Below are 16,144 nucleotides of genomic sequence, written 5' to 3'. Positions count from 1 at the left end.
GCTAAGAATAACACGGTTTTAGCTAACCCTATCTGAGAGTTAGTTAAGAATAAACAAATTTTAGATAAACATATTAGATGTAGCTAATAATAACTTAATATTATGATAATCTAGCTAATCCTAAATTCTTTCAGCTAAGAATAACTTAATTATAGCTAACCCTATCTGAACATCAACTAAGACTAACCTAATTTTAGCTAACCTTACGTATAAGTTAGCTAGAAATAGCCTAATTTTAGCTAATCCGTCAAAATCTAAGTTTTACATAAAGCTGTTGACAAAAATTTATAACTTTTTTTGTGTATTTGTTTGCTCGGAGGACTTATATAAATGGGATAAAATACCTAGTTTATTGAAAATCAATAAACAATTATGGTATTCTGGAACTCCCTTGTACTGTACTCGCTTTTTATAGGTTTAGATCCCCTGTACTGTACTCGCCTTATTCAGATTTAGATCCCTTGTACTGTACTCGCTTTATTCAGATTTAGATCCCTTGTACTGTACTCGCTTTATTCAGATTTAGATCTCGAAATTTGACATGAAATAAATCTCAAACATGTGAATACTCAATTACATGAAATTAGGGCATTTTCAGTTTTAGTTAAAATCAATTATGTTAAATGAACAAATTTTGATCAGTATTAGGGTAACAAGTTTATGATGATGATCACTATGCAGTGATCATTTAAAATGTCTTCCATACCTGCTTTATCATGTGATCTCTTGTGGGAAGAGTTTGACTCTTCTAATTTAACTTTTTTTTAACTTGCCTTGTGTTGTGAAGGGACTGTGTTTGTTTTGATGTCATGCAGTTCATTTCTTTGATTTTTATTGTGTCCCTTAATTGCACAAATAATTTTGACAGTTATATTTCTGAAAAATTCTAGTTCAATCAAATCTTTATTTTTGATTATACAACAACATAAAAAGATGGCAATTGTTGCAAGATTAAATATTCCAAATATGCAAAAGATAGAACACATAAACAAAACACTGAAAAAGATAAGAAAAACCCTTTTTAGTATTATTTATAAATTGTATTGTAAGTGAACTTATAGTGCACTGTATACTGTACTTCTAGTACAATTAACTAACCTTAGTACAAATATATATTGTTGATTTATTTACAGAAAAATGCCGGGAAGGCATTCAGAAGAGGAGGATCCCCTCTCATCAAGGTACAGAACTGGTTTTTTGTTTGTTGTTTTCACGTTTGGTGATGACTGAAAAATGTAGAATTTCTCTTTTATGCTTACAGTAAGAACAGTAGTGTACTGTACTTTTCAGAAGTTATGTACTATCAAATACAGTGAGAACAGTAGTGTACTGTACTTTTCAGAAGTTATGTACTATCAAATAATTCCAATAAGACATGCAGCCGATGCAAATTTGTAAGTTTTAGACGTGAAAATTAAGCATTTTTTCATCTTTAATACACAGATAGAGATAAAGTGGGACTTACAAAACTACTGCGGAATAGGAAGATGACTTGAGACTTAAATTATGATTTTAAAAAGTCAAAAAAAAAACATTAAACAGCAATTGTGCTCCGGACATAGGAAAATTTAATTTAATTGAATATAAATTTTTACTATTTTCTACAATCCATGATATTATTTGATTTGAATATCAAATACGAATTAGATTGCTGAAATTTAGCCTGGTTATGAAATAGACTCATAGGTTTGGTTCTGTTTCTTTAAACAATTAATTATTACTCTAAATATTAAATTTGATCAATTTTCTTACGCTTTGTTCTTCTGTGTATATTTTGAGTCTGTGCACGGGCAATAGACCATTTCTGAAGAAATATTGGATTTTGGTTTATCTCGAAACTAAAATATTTTAACGCTTAAAATGGTTTTCTATATATGAAAGATTTTTTCAAAGTTCATGATATAAAAAACGCTGTTAAGTTTTAAGTTAAATATTATCTTTTCAAATTCAGAAAATTGTGACTGAACACATGAACGTTAGTGAAACAAAGTGAATTTAATTTTTGTAATGTTTCTAGTAATGAATATCCTGTTAATAATGAATACTATGGATTAAATGTTCTAATGTTTCTAATAATGAAGACCCAGTAGATAATGAATATTATGGATTAAATGATCTAATGTTGATAATAATGAAGACCCAGTAGATAATGAATATTATGGATTAAATCTTCTAATGACAATGTTTCTAGTGATGAATATCCTGTTAATAACGAATAATATGGATAAATGTTAAAATGTTTCTAGAGATAAAGACCCAGTAGATAATGAATATTATGGATTAAATGATCTAATGACAATGTTTCTAGTAATGAATATCCTGTTAATAACGAATAATATGGATAAATGTTCTAATGTTCTAGAGATAAAGACCCAGTAGATAATGAATATTATGGATTAAATGTTCTAATGATAATGTTTCTAGTGATGAATATCCTGTTAATAACGAATAATATGGATAAATATTATAATGTTTCTAGAGATAAAGACCCAGTAGAAAATGAATATTATGGATTAAATGATCTAATGACAATGTTTCTAGTAATGAATATCCTGTTAATAACGAATAATATGGATAAATGTTCTAATGTTTCTAGTTATGATGACCCAGTAGATAATGAATACTATGGATTAAATGTTCTAATGTTGATAATTAATTTTATTGATTAAATGTTATAATGTTTCTGGTAATGAAGATTCTGTTAATAATGAATACTATGGATTAAATGTTCTAATTTTTCTACTGATGAAGACCCAGTAGATAAGGAATACTATGGATTAAATGTTCTAAATTTCTAGTGATGAAGACCCAGTTGATAATGAATACTATGGATTCCTAAATGTTCCCAGAAATGCTTCTAATGTTGAGATTACAGCTGCCTATAAACGTCTGGCCAGGCTTTATCATCCTGACAAGCATCAGGTAGTGGAATCAAAGATGCAGTGAGGACCAGGAAACTTTGAAATCAACGTCATCTTTGTTCTTTCTTTTAATCAAGAACTCTTTTTTAAGATGTTGTTCTTAGTAATTTTTGGAACTGGTGTACTTCTAATAACATTTTTGAAATAGTTTAAGTACAAATCCTAGGTAGCATTATTTAAATGGAAAGAAAACAAACGAGAATTCTACTGTTATCTGATTTTCTCTGTAGCATCGTTTATCAGTATTCCGCCCGTCTTCTTCAGACCATAATTTGTCTTATTTGACGAGAAAATATGTAAACATTTTTTTTTGGGAAATCACAATTTTTTGCTTCATGAGCTAAGAAATTGAATTATAAGAATTTGTGGCCGTAATAAATATTGCAATTCAATCCTTCTGTCTATTGAATATTGAAGTAATTATTAGATTCTTTCAAAGTCACGGGAAAGAAAAAAATGCTTAAAATAAAAAATAACCTTAAGAAACTGCATCTTGTGTTTTTTTCCAAATTAAAAACAATATTATTATTTTAATCACAACCCTGATGACTTGCAAATTAAGATTAATGCCAATTGCAAGGATACTAATGAAAATAATATCTCATTTTGATTTATAAAGCTCCCAAGGGGTTTGATTTGATTTGAATATTAATGATAATATTAATAACAATTAAAATGCTAAGGATGCTGTGAAAAGAGAAGAGGCTGACCTCCTGTTTACTAAATTGAAGAGATGCTACGAGGTTCTCATAGATCCTCATAAACGAGCTATTTACGACTGCCTGGGCAAGGAAGGATTACAGGTACTAAATATGCGGATTAAGATTGTTTGATTGGTGGTTGGGTTGGGTCGGGTCGGGTTGGGTTGGGTTGGGTTGAGTTGGTGATTATGTTAGTTGTTGGGTTGGGTTGGGTTGGTGGTTGGGTTTGTTTGTTTGTTTTTTGGTGGTTAGTTGGATTGATTGATTGATTGATAGGAGCAAGGCTGGGCAGTGGTGCAAAGAAGCAAAACCCCACGGGAGATAAGAGAAGAATATGAAGCTATTGCAAGGTAATACATCATCCTCATCCTCTCACAGGACCTTGGTATTTTATAGTGACTAGAGGGACCCTTAAAACTGTCAAGTGTGGAATATGAAGCTATTGCTAGGTAATATATCATCCTTATCCTCTCACAGGGCCTTGGTATTTTATAGTGACTAGTGGGACCCTTAGAACTATCAAGTGTGGAATAGGAAGCTATTGCTAAGTAATATATCATCCTTATCATCTCACAGGACCTTGGTATTTTATAGTGACTAGTGGGACCCTTAGAGCTGTCAAGTGTTGAATAGGAAGACGACATTCATAGACGAACACACAACTTTAAAAGATTAGGTTTACAGGACATTTCTCTGGTAATAACCTTTTGTACATTTTGACAAATCAATATTCAATAATAACAAATTTCTGAGATTTTTCCCAAACTTAAAAAAATTTATTTTAATGCGAAACAGACCTCCTCTTGGATCTTCTTGGAGTTACCGCAAAGAATTGGGAGCCATCAGTGGGGCCGTATTAGACAAATTAGACACAAGAAATCCATAGGAAGACGAGCCAAATTTATAAAAGAGATAAATGTTTTCAGAGTTCGTGAGGAGAGAAGATTGCAGCAACGAACTAACCCCGTCTCCAGGTTTCAGATGACCGTCAATTGCACAGATCTGTTTGACCGGTAAAATTATTCATCATGTTTCCATTTTTTTTTACATTCACCCCGTGGAAAAGGGTTTCCAGCAAAATGGGGAAATCGTTAAGCGAAAGTTTCACATTTTTCGCTTTCCGTTCGTAGAAAAAAGCGAACATTTCGCGAACTAATACAAAAATTAAAACATTTTTCTCTAATTTGCGGGAAATTCTGCATTTTTTGTTTTGCGAAAATTTCGCATTTTTTCGCGAAACATATTTATAAGAAATTTCGCGAAAGACAAAAAAATTTCTCCAAATTGTCGCAAAGATTTTTTTGTTAAAAAATTCGTCTTCGTTTCGCGAAAAAAAAGCCCGAAATTCCGCGAAAAAGTTAGCAAAATACGAATGAAAATTTTCGCATTTTTTCGCAATAGTTTTTGTTCGCCGGAAACCATAATAAGAACTGAGAGCTGTAAGATTTTTTAACAGTATAGAGAATACAGAAAATAGTAGCGTTGCTGCTACTGGTTCCTAGCGTTCCCTGGGTCCTAGCTTTCGTTTGATATGCTTAAAGCCATAAACATTTTTGTCCCTAGAGGTCATGAGATAGCCAAATACTGGATTAGTTGCTGCTACTGTATTCCCTGGGTTCTTAGCTTTTGTTTGATATGCATAAAGCTATAGTCAAAACATTTTCATTGTTGGAGTTCAGTTTAGGTCATCACAGGTCGTTAGAGGTCATTAGAAGGTTAAACACTGGATTCGTTGCTGCTACTGTATTCCCTGGGTTTCTAGCTTTCATTTGATATGCATTAAGCCATAGTTAAACATTTTCGATTTGGAGGTCATTTTAGGTCATTAGAGGTCGTTAGAGGTCATCCTTAGGTCAAACACTGGATTTTTTGCTGCTACTGTATTTCCTGGGTTTCTAGCTTTCAATTGATATGCATAAAGCCATAGTTAAAACATTTTTATTTTTTAGGTCATATTAGGCCATTAGAGGTCGTTAGAGGTCGTTAGAGGTAGTTAGAGGTAGTTAGATGTCGTTAAAGGTCGTTAGAGGTAGTTAGAGGTCGTTAGAGGTCATTAGAGGTCATTAGAAGGTTCAACACTGGATTCGTTGCTGCTTCTGTATTTCCTGGGTTCCTAGCTTTCGTTTGATATGCTTAAAGCAATAATTGAAACATTTCATTTTAGAGGTCACTTTAGGTCATTAGAGGTCATTAGAGGTCTTTAGAAGGTTTAACTCTGGATTCGTTGCTGCTCTAGTATTCCCTGGGTTCCTAGCTTTCCTTTGATATGCAGAAAGCCATAGTTAAAACATTTTCATTTTTGGATGTCATTTAGGTCATTAGAGGTCGTTACAGGTCATTAGAAGGTCAACACTGGATTTGTTGCTGTTACTGTATTCTTGGGGTTCCTTGCTTTTAATTGATATGCATGAAGCCATAGTCAAAACATTTTCATTTTTGGAGGTCATTTAGGTCATTAGAGGTCGTAAGAGGTCATCAGAAGGTCAAACACTGGATTTGTTGCTGCTCCTGTATTCCCTGGGTTCCTAGATTTTGTTTGATATGCATAAAGACACAGTTGAAATATTTTCTTCTATTTGTGGAGGTCATGAGAAGTCTTTAGAGGTCATTATAGGTCATTAAAATTCAAATTGATTTTAAATTAGGATTTTTGATCACTAATTAAGCGTGCAGCCAATAAATTGGAAGATTTGAACCAAAAATGAAGGCAGGGCCCCCCCCCCCCCCCCTTACATCAAATAGGACATCTCCATCATCCCCTTTTCTACATAGGGATACTTTTATGATACAGGGAGTCCCAAAACCCCATCATGGTAGCTAGAGCCTTAATTTTGGACCAACCATTAGGTAAATATCAATCATGTCCAGAACGTTAAAATTGGTTACAAAATTGAGGTTCTAATTATCACTGGTATTTTGGGACATCCTGTATAAACATTTATTTTTGAAGTGAGGGGGGGGAGGGTTTCGTCCTTTTGTTTGAAAACTGTATTAACTCTATGATTAAGGTATTTGTATGAGTCCGAATATGATGATATTATTGATAGTCAACTACCACAATTCGAGATTTCAAAAATCAGTCTATTTTCTTCCATTCAGGTAAAAAATCAGTCCATCTCCTTTCATTCAGGTAAAAAACAATCCATCTCCTTTCATTCAGGTAAAAATCAGTCCATCTCCTTTCATTCAGGTAAAAATCAGTCAATATCATTTCATTTATGTAAAAAATCAGTTTTTCTTTTTCATATCGATTAAAAATCGATTTATTCTCCTTCCAGTTGGGTAAAGAATCAGTCTACCTATAATAAAATTAATATTGTTTCATAAATGTCTTTCCTAAAGAAAGCTCAAAAAAAAATAACCAGAGGCCGAATTTTAAGAGGGTTTGTTCTACTTAAAATCGCATTCAATTTTAAGATTTAAGCCGGCGCTTAATTGAAACCGGATTTTGGGGGATTTGAGACGCGACTTAAATTCATTAAATTCGAACATAGGACTAGTTAATCCAAAGACAATTATTCAGAAAATTTTTTTTATATTTTTTAAAGAAAAAAAATTCTTTTAGGCTCCATTGACCACTACAGATACTACTACACTGTCCGGGAATATTTCTACATCAAATGGTAAGATTACACCAAATTTTCCCAAAATATTGTTAGGGTCTTATTAGAAGGAAGTTGTTGTTCCTTTAATCCATCCGAACAAGAAATGAAGACGATTTTAGAAATGTCTTTAAACAAATATTTTTTTGGCTGTTTCTTGTCTGTGATCATTTGGAATTCTTCTTAAGTCTAATATATAGGTCGAGGAGAAGGAGGATTTAATGTTGGTTACAGAAGATTTCAATCAGAGAGTGCTTGGCAGGGCAGTGCCCCCCCCCCCACCCCGTGCTTAGGATCCGGATCCGAAACATTTTTGGTTTAGTGGATCCGGAGCCAAGGGCCACAATGTTAATTAAAACCTGCCAAAAGTAATATTTTTGCTTTTAAAACACAAATTTCGACTGTTAACTTTTTAGTGATTACTGAAAACTTCATAATATCCTAATTGTTCATTAAAGGGGGGGGGGAGATGCTAACTTCAACAATGGCTCAGCACAATTTATCTGTATTCTCAGAATGTTTTAAAGAGCAGATCATGAATAATTTTTTGGCGTTTTAATTGTATCATATTAAACAATTGAACAATTCATATCGGAATTGCATGTTGAGAAATGAAATAGTTATCAAGCACAAAATTACTTTTATTTATTTTTTATTAATGAGAAGTGATTTTTTTAAAAATTAATTTGTTTTTCAGGAGTTCAGCTTAGGACTGGGAAGTGGACTAGGAATGGGAACAAAATACTTCAGGAACAATTTTACAAAATATATTTAATTTTATGTCAAATAAGAATTGATATGTCATTAAAATCACGTGATTCCATTACAGTAAGAACCTTAAAATTCTGAAAAAGGAAGACGACTTTTAGGCTGTAGGTATGACTGACGTAGTCACTGGAATATTTAGCAACATCAAATATACTTAAGTATTGCTATAATGTCGTCTTCCGATTCCATTGTTTTCTGGTTATCATTGAACTATTCTGATTACAAAAAGTAACATTTCATAAAATTTACAAATAAACAATTTATAAAAACTTGTTTTGATTATTCAGAAAACTTGGATCAAGAGTATTTGGAAATATGAGCGGTACACTTCAGTTTGCAAGATCAGGTACAACTAAATATTTTTCTAGTAACATTTTAATACAGGGTGTTCCTCGGTAACATGATAGTAGCAAGACGACTTAAACGTCGTCTTTGATTTTTGATTTAATTAAAATTCTAGAGAGGATTAATGACAATTTATCCCCCGAGATATGAAGAATTTTGTTCAGATTTCGACAATTTTGGTTTTGTATTTCAAAATTGAAAGCTGAACAAAATTCTTAATATCTCTGGTAATATTGACTGCACTAAAAAGGCAGACCACATTTTGGAAATGTCAGGATAAGATATATTGTGGTTATTGTTTCAAGAATCATACATGTTTAAGTACGTTGACGACTGAATGTCACAAACAAATTCCAAGTTCAAAGCTATTGTCATGTTTCGTGGGACGCCCTGTACATTAATTTAATCCCTGATTAGTTTTGTTCCTTTTTTTACGAGGATCACAACTTTTTTCTTCAGTTATATAATTTTTTATAAAAGATGAATTTTACTATAGTATACATATTCTTGTTTTATTAAGAACATTTTTCAGGGATAAAGCCTGGATTCTCAACTACCTTAGAAACTCACCTGGATAAAAATACAGGTAAAAACAACAGTTATTTCCGGCTTAAAATTGGCAAGTTTGTCTTCTTAGCGGATTTTTTTCTGAATTGATAGTTTACCCCCATTAATTGGTTGAAGGCTTAAATGTTGAAGGCTTTTCTCTGAATTAACAGACTTAATATACCTATTCTAACTATAGACTTATTATACCTATTCTAACTCCAGACTTATTATACCTATTCTAACTCCAGACTTATTATACCTATTCTAACTCCAGACTTATTATACCTATTCCAACTCCACACTTATTATACCTATTTTAACTCCAGACTTAATATGCCTATTCTAACTCCAGACTTATTATACCTATTCCAACTCCAGACTTATTATACCTATTCTAACTCCACACTAATTATACCTATTCTATCTCCACACTTATTATACCTATTCCAACTCCACACTAATTATACCTATTCTAACTCCAGACTTATTATACCTATTCTAACTCCAGACTTATTATACCTATTCCAACTCCAGACTTATTATACCTATTCTAACTCCACACTAATTATACCTATTCTAACTCCTCACTAATTATACCTATTCTAACTCCAGACCGCTATCTGCACGGTGGTGCATAGCGCCCTGAAGGCACTCTGTGGATTCCACTTTGTTTTTCATCTTAGATTTACACGTTATTTGTTTTGATTTGATATCTGACACAGTCCACTTATATAACCATATTTTAGTTAGACATCTGAATCCCTTTAATTAAACCTATTTTAGTTGGATATCTAATAAAACCCCTTTAATTCAATCTATTTAGTTGGATATCTAATACAGACCCTTTAATTAAACCTTTCTAGTTGGATATCTGATACAATCCCTTTAAATTAAACCTATTCTAGTAGGATATCTGACACAGTACATTTAATTAAACCTATTTACTTGGATATCTGACACAGTCTCTTTAATTAAACCTATTTTATTTGGATATAAGATACAGTCTTTTTAATTAAACCTATTTTAGTTGGATATCTGACACAGTCCCTTTAATTCAACCTATTCTAGTTGAATATCTGAAACAGTTCCTTTATTTAAACCTATTTTAGTTGGATATCTAATACAGTCCCTTTAATTAAACCTATTTATTTGGATATCTGATCCAGTCCCTTTAAATTCAACCTATTTAATTGGATATCTGACACAGTCGCTTTAAATAAACCTATTTTAGTTGGATATCTGATAGAGTCCTTTTAATTAAACCTATTTTAGTTGGATATCTGATACAGTCCCTTTAATTCAACCTATTCTAGTTGAATATCTGATACAGTCCTTTTAATTCAACCTATTTTTGTTGGATATCTGATACAGTCCCTTTAATTAAACCTATTTTAGTCGGATAGCTGACACTTTTAATTAAACCTGTATAAGTTGGATATCTGACACAGTTCCTTTAATTAATCCTATTTCAGTTGGATATTTAATGCAGTCCCTTTAATTAAACCTATTCTAGTTCGATATCTGACACATCCCTTTAATTAAACCTGTTAAGTTGGATATCTGATACAGTCTCTTTAAATCAACCTATTCTAGTTGGATATCTGATACAGTCCATTTAATTAAACCTATTTACTTGGATATCTGATACAGTCCCTTTAATTAAACCTATTTACTTGGATATCTAATACAGTCCCCTTAATTAAACCTATTTTATTTGGATATCTGATACAGTCCCTTTAATTAAACCTATTCTAGTTCGATATCTGACACATCCCTTTAATTAAACCTGTTAAGTTGGATATCTGATACAGTCTCTTTAATTCAACCTATTTTAGTAGGATATCTGACACAGTCCATTTAATTAAACCTATTTACTTGGATATCTGACACAGTCACTTTAATTAAACCTATTTACTTGGATATCTGATACAGTCCCTTTCAATTTAACCTATTTAGTTGGATATCTGATACAGTCGCTTTAATTCAACCTATTTTTGTTGGATATCTGATACAGTCCCTTTAATTCAACCTATTCTAGTTGGATATCTGAAGCAATTCCTTTATTTAAACCTATTTTAGTTGGATATCTAATACAGTCGCTTTAATTCTACCTATTTAGTTGGATATCTGAAACAATCCCTTTAATTAAACCTATTTTAGTTGGATATATAATACAGACCCTTTAATTAAACCTATTCTAGTTGAATATCTAAAACCTTTAATTAAACCTATTTTAGTTGGGTATCTGACCTATTCTACAAACCTAAGCCTGATTGAAACAAGTGATAGTATTGCTTTGGAGCAGGAAATCAATATTCTGAAGTTGAAAGTTGATATATCAGGAGCAAAGTGGAATGGAAACCATGATTGTTAGGGACACACCCAAGTAAGAAAATAAAAAAGAAGCCACCCAAATACGTGACTTTGATTTACAGCTTGACTTTGATTTACTGACTGACCTTACAAAATTGACTGATTTTGACTGACCTAGACATAATTTAATAGAGAAATAGGAAATAATTTCAAAATTTGACAAGTTTTACAAATTTCAAAATTGTTAATTGTAAATATTAGATTTTCTGATTAGAAATAACATGGACGGACTAGACGGACACTAATTTTGGTATTCTGACTAGAAATACCATAAACTGACTAGAAATACCATAAACGGACTAGACGGACACTAATTTTGGTATTCTGATTAGAAATAACATAGACGGACTAGCCGGACACTAATTTTGGTATTCTGACTAGAAATAACATAGACGGACTAGACGGACACTAATTTTGGTATTATATAAATGACGTTATATTATCTCAGGTATCACATGGTTGCATCTGTACAGCTTGGAATACCCTACACCTATGCAATGATCTCATATACCAGGAAAATACAGGTGAATTAAAGGGAGTGTTCGCAAAAAATTAAAGGGGGTATCGGCTGACGTCGAAATATATTCTATGGTGATTGCGACTAATCTTACATAGATGTTAACAAATTGGGTATTCCAAAAAGAGTCTTAACACATAAGGATTCAGTTTCTATTTCTCAAGAAATCACATTAGAAGAGTTGAAACAGAATATTCAACAGCTAGATTCATCAAAAGCAGAAGGGGAAGATGGTGTCACAAACAGTATGTTAAAAAACTTACCGGAAGCTGCAGAGGAAAAACTAGTTGAAATATTCAACAATGTCCTGATATCAGGATGTGTACCCGAAGACTGGAAAATAGGGGAAGTTGTCCTTGTGCTCAAAAAAAAATCCTCCTACACGCATAGAAAATTATCGGCCAATAACTCTTATCTCTTGCATAAGTAAGCTTATGACCAAAATAATTGCAAAACGAATATCTGCAGCAGTGGAATCTTCGCAAATTTTAGGCCCAGAGCAGCAAGGTTTCAGAAAAGGGAGAAGATGTGAAGATAACATCTATCTTATCAACTCAATACTAACTAAAGCTGAGCAAAAGAAAGCTGTCACTCACCTGCTTTTCCTAGATCTGAAAGAGGCGTATGATAGAGTTGATAGGATGATTTTGTATAAGAAGCTATCGCAGCTGAACTTCCCTGCCTCATTCATAGACTTCCTCAAAGACTACTATAGTCACGACTACATAACATCCTCTACAGCAGGATCAACAACTCGGAAATTGTATCTGACACGTGGATTAAGACAAGGTTGTAATTTGTCAGCAATTCTATTTATAATTTACCTGTCGGAGTTGGGGAACCGCCTAAGGAAGGCAAATGTAGGAATACCAGTTTACAATAATATCCTTTTGTCCTTTCTGAAGTTTGCTGATGATCTCGTTATGTTTAGTGGGTTATGGTCGGAGATAATGATCTTGATAAAAATATTAGAGAAGTGGTGCCAGGATTTTAGAATGGTTATTTCAGTTTCCAAAACTAAGGTGGTTACACCGGATAAAAATCTACTTTGGAGGATCTTGAACCTTGAATCAGGGAAATATGAAGACGTAGAAAGACTTCAGGATTTTAAGTACCTAGGAATCTTACAAAAGTATGGAGTCAACTCAACAATGGTATGCAATGCCGCAAATAAATTAGAAAAGGCTAAGCTTTATCAAAGGAACATCTTGAGAATGAGACGACTAATACCAGATAGGATAGAGGTGTATCTAGCTATGTGGAACAATGTAGCTATTCCAAGTATCATATATGGACTGGAAGCTATTCCCTTTGATAAAACACAAGAAGATGACCTGGAAGCTATTCAAATCACTCTTGGTAGAAGCATACTTGGAGTTAGGCATTCTACGCCGAGTCTAGTCATATATACAGAGCTAGGTTTAAAACCAATAGGTCTATTAATATCAGAGAGGAAAATAAGATATGTTCAGAATGTCCTAGAGAAAGATTCCCAAACTAGTGAATTAGTTAAACTATTAATGATACAAGAACTAGCTGAGAAATCATCCCCTTTCTACAAAGATTTAGCAAGACGAGTAGAACCCATAAATCAGAAGCCAGAAACAATAAACTCTACATCATTAGCTTTGCTGAAAGAACATAGTATTTAGGAAATAATACACAAAGTCAATTCTTTAAAATCACTGGCAGCTCTACCAATACCTAAAGCATGGTGGAGGAAACAAGAGTACCTAAAAGACGAATCCTGGTCCCTAGCTTTAACTGAGTTTAGAGTAGGGAATGCCAAGCTGGGAAACAGGGATGATCATCTGAAGGATTTAGCAGTTTCAAATCATCAGGATAGGGTTGTAATATGTCCTTTGTGTCTAAAAGGGTCCAATAATGAAATTCATCTCCTTGTACAATGTACTGCTATGGTAGATGTTAGAAAGTCACTTCATGTATCAGAAGAAGTCTCTCTGCAGTCTTGGATTGACACTAACAGGCAACCGGGAGAACAACCAGTCAACATTGTAAGGAAATTCCTTGGAGGCCAAAAAAACCTACCCTTGCAAGATTATGTGACACGAGGATATATACTGATTGAACTAAGGGACCAATTCTTCTCTAAAATCCATATGAGGCTGAACTAAAAGTAAGTTTAATTTAAGCAATTAAGTCTATGATTTACGAAATGCTGGCTAGAATACTGGTAATCCCTATAACTATTTTTTAATACATGTTAATTGTTTACCCCTTAAATTCAAATTATACCTAACAACACTTTAGGTAAGTATAAATTTATAAGTTTACACCTCAACTTCAAATTAATCTTTTTAATATTCTATACCTCATTTCCATTTCATATTAATCTAGGTTAAACCCAAAAAGGCCAACTAGGCGTTATATAACGAGGTTGGTGGTGTGCATAGTACTGCTACTGTGTACTCACTCACATCGAACTACCTGAATAGTTCGTTGAACAAGCCATTATTTTTTCGAATAAATTGAATCTTTATTTGGGAGAATTTTTGCGAGTCACCCTAATTGTATCTTATGTCTTATGTCTTATCTGCTGCGTTTATAAGGAGAAAAGTGTTAAAACAACTTATTCTGAAAAACGTAGCGTCCATACAAATTCAGAAATATTCAACTCGTATCGTAAAAAATCGAATTAATTTGGAACAAATCATTCAGATATTACTATCTATAATCATCGATTATATTTTGACGCATTTGTAAATAATTGATACTTTATAATATTTTTTATTTGTTTAATATATGATGCAATTTACAGGGGGGGCGGCAGGACCTTCGCACCCCCTGAGATTTCAGAATAGCTCCTCAATGGCACTTAAGGGAAAGAAAACCTAGTGCAAAACAGGAAAAATATCTATCTTTAAAAAAATGTTCCTAAATCTGGATGTTCTTGTTCCGAAATAAATCTAGCACCCCCTCACTTAATTCCTGTATCCGCCCCTGTTTATCATTATCAGACATCTGAATGGTTAAGTGTACATGAAAGACTATATCATTGGTTTAACAATTCAAAGTAAAAAAACTTGCCCGGGTAGTTCCGACCTCATAAAAACATCATCTAATATAAAATCAAAGCATTTCTTTATACTTAATTTTGAAAAACACTTTTCCCGTGAAATAATTTTAATTTATTATTTTTTAAGGATAAGAAGAAGAAACTTAGATCTGCAATTAAGGTAGGAAATGGTTTTTCAATTTTCATGTTGTCAAGGAAGGGATAGTTTTTATTTTTGTTTAAAAAAATCAATCTTTACAATCATTAACATTTTCCAATGTTTTAAATATTGATATATCTTACAGTTGGATGACATTTTTTTTATTAAGGACATCGTGACATACCTAATGAAATGATAAGATTCAAATTAGGAAATTAATAATTGAACAAGGGAAATAATAGCGTTTGTAAAAAGATCATTTTAAAATTATTAAATATTAAGTTACTAGGGAAAAATGTAAAGTAATTGCTTTTAACATCTTTTTAAAAACTTTTTAATTACATTTAATTCTTCCTTTTACTTCATAACAAAGCTCTAAACTTTTGGTCAATTTGTTCCGTGTTTTTCAGGGGTGTATATTACCCTGAATAAAAATTATTTTTGATGATTTTGAGGGAAAACCAAAGAAAAGAACAACAAATGGCAAGTTTTTTTTCATTCTTTTTGATATTCATTTATTTCCCCTTCAAGTCATTTATTTTCTCCAATTTAGCAAAGAACCCCTTAAATTACATAACATACTAATTTCTGGGGGGAAATGATTTTCTAACGGGGGGGGGNGATTTTTCGAGGTAAAATTCACCCCTGAATCATATTTAAAAGGGTTTGGAGCGTGCAGTGTTGAAATGGGACTCATAAATATTTGATATTTATACAGCTCGCTTGTTGCATTACATATGTTTGTTTAGTCTTCTTCGCCGTTTGTTTGTTCGTATGGGTGGGAGTGTGTCTGTGCCACATAGATCAGACAGCTACAAGGCTTAATCAACACACTTGTCTGTTTTTGTATCTGTTTGTCTTTTTTGTTTCTGTTTGTCTTGTTTTGGTTCTGTTTGTCTGTTTTTGTTTCTGTTTGGCTGTTTTTGTTTCTGTTTGTCTGTCTGTGTTTGTGTTTGTCTGTTTATGTTTCTGTTTGTCTGTCATTGTTTCAGTTTGTCTGTTTTTGTTTCTGTTTGACTATTTGTGTTTGTGTTTGTCTGTTTTTTTTCTGTTTGTCTGTTATTGTTTTAGTTTGTCTGTTTTTGTTTTTGTTTGTCTTTGTTTTTGTATCTGTTTCTCTGTTTTTTCATCTGTTTGTCTGTTGTTTGTATCTGTTTCTTTATTTTGTTTCTGTTTGTCAGTTTGTGTTTGT

At 32.5% G+C, this 16,144-nt stretch overlaps 1 protein-coding gene across 3 annotated transcripts in view; it reads left to right on the top strand.

Moving 5' to 3' along the window:
* The first annotated feature begins 812 nt into the window (after positions 1-812).
* LOC111703179 (dnaJ homolog subfamily C member 11) overlaps positions 813-16,144 on the top strand; it is a 67,733-nt gene continuing 52,401 nt past the window's right edge. For all 3 annotated transcript variants that reach the window (XM_023475053.1, XM_023475052.1, XM_023475051.1), the window contains exons 1-15: positions 813-1,181; positions 2,799-2,922; positions 3,605-3,724; positions 3,899-3,972; positions 4,549-4,635; positions 6,631-6,721; positions 7,188-7,245; positions 7,425-7,486; positions 7,922-7,974; positions 8,280-8,338; positions 8,870-8,923; positions 11,124-11,191; positions 11,229-11,272; positions 11,708-11,783; positions 14,941-14,973. In XM_023475053.1, coding sequence (XP_023330821.1) covers positions 1,138-1,181; positions 2,799-2,922; positions 3,605-3,724; positions 3,899-3,972; positions 4,549-4,635; positions 6,631-6,721; positions 7,188-7,245; positions 7,425-7,486; positions 7,922-7,974; positions 8,280-8,338; positions 8,870-8,923; positions 11,124-11,191; positions 11,229-11,272; positions 11,708-11,783; positions 14,941-14,973 — 1,047 coding nt within the window. In that variant the 5' untranslated portion in view covers positions 813-1,137. The remainder of the gene's footprint in view (positions 1,182-2,798; positions 2,923-3,604; positions 3,725-3,898; positions 3,973-4,548; positions 4,636-6,630; positions 6,722-7,187; positions 7,246-7,424; positions 7,487-7,921; positions 7,975-8,279; positions 8,339-8,869; positions 8,924-11,123; positions 11,192-11,228; positions 11,273-11,707; positions 11,784-14,940; positions 14,974-16,144) is intronic.

Source organism: Eurytemora carolleeae, unplaced genomic scaffold, assembly GCF_000591075.1.
Source record: "Eurytemora carolleeae unplaced genomic scaffold, Eaff_2.0 scaffold487, whole genome shotgun sequence".
In the NCBI taxonomy this organism is placed as follows: domain Eukaryota; kingdom Metazoa; phylum Arthropoda; class Copepoda; order Calanoida; family Temoridae; genus Eurytemora; species Eurytemora carolleeae.
The sequence above is the reverse complement of the archived record's forward strand: the minus strand, read 5'-3'. Positions and strand labels throughout refer to the sequence as shown.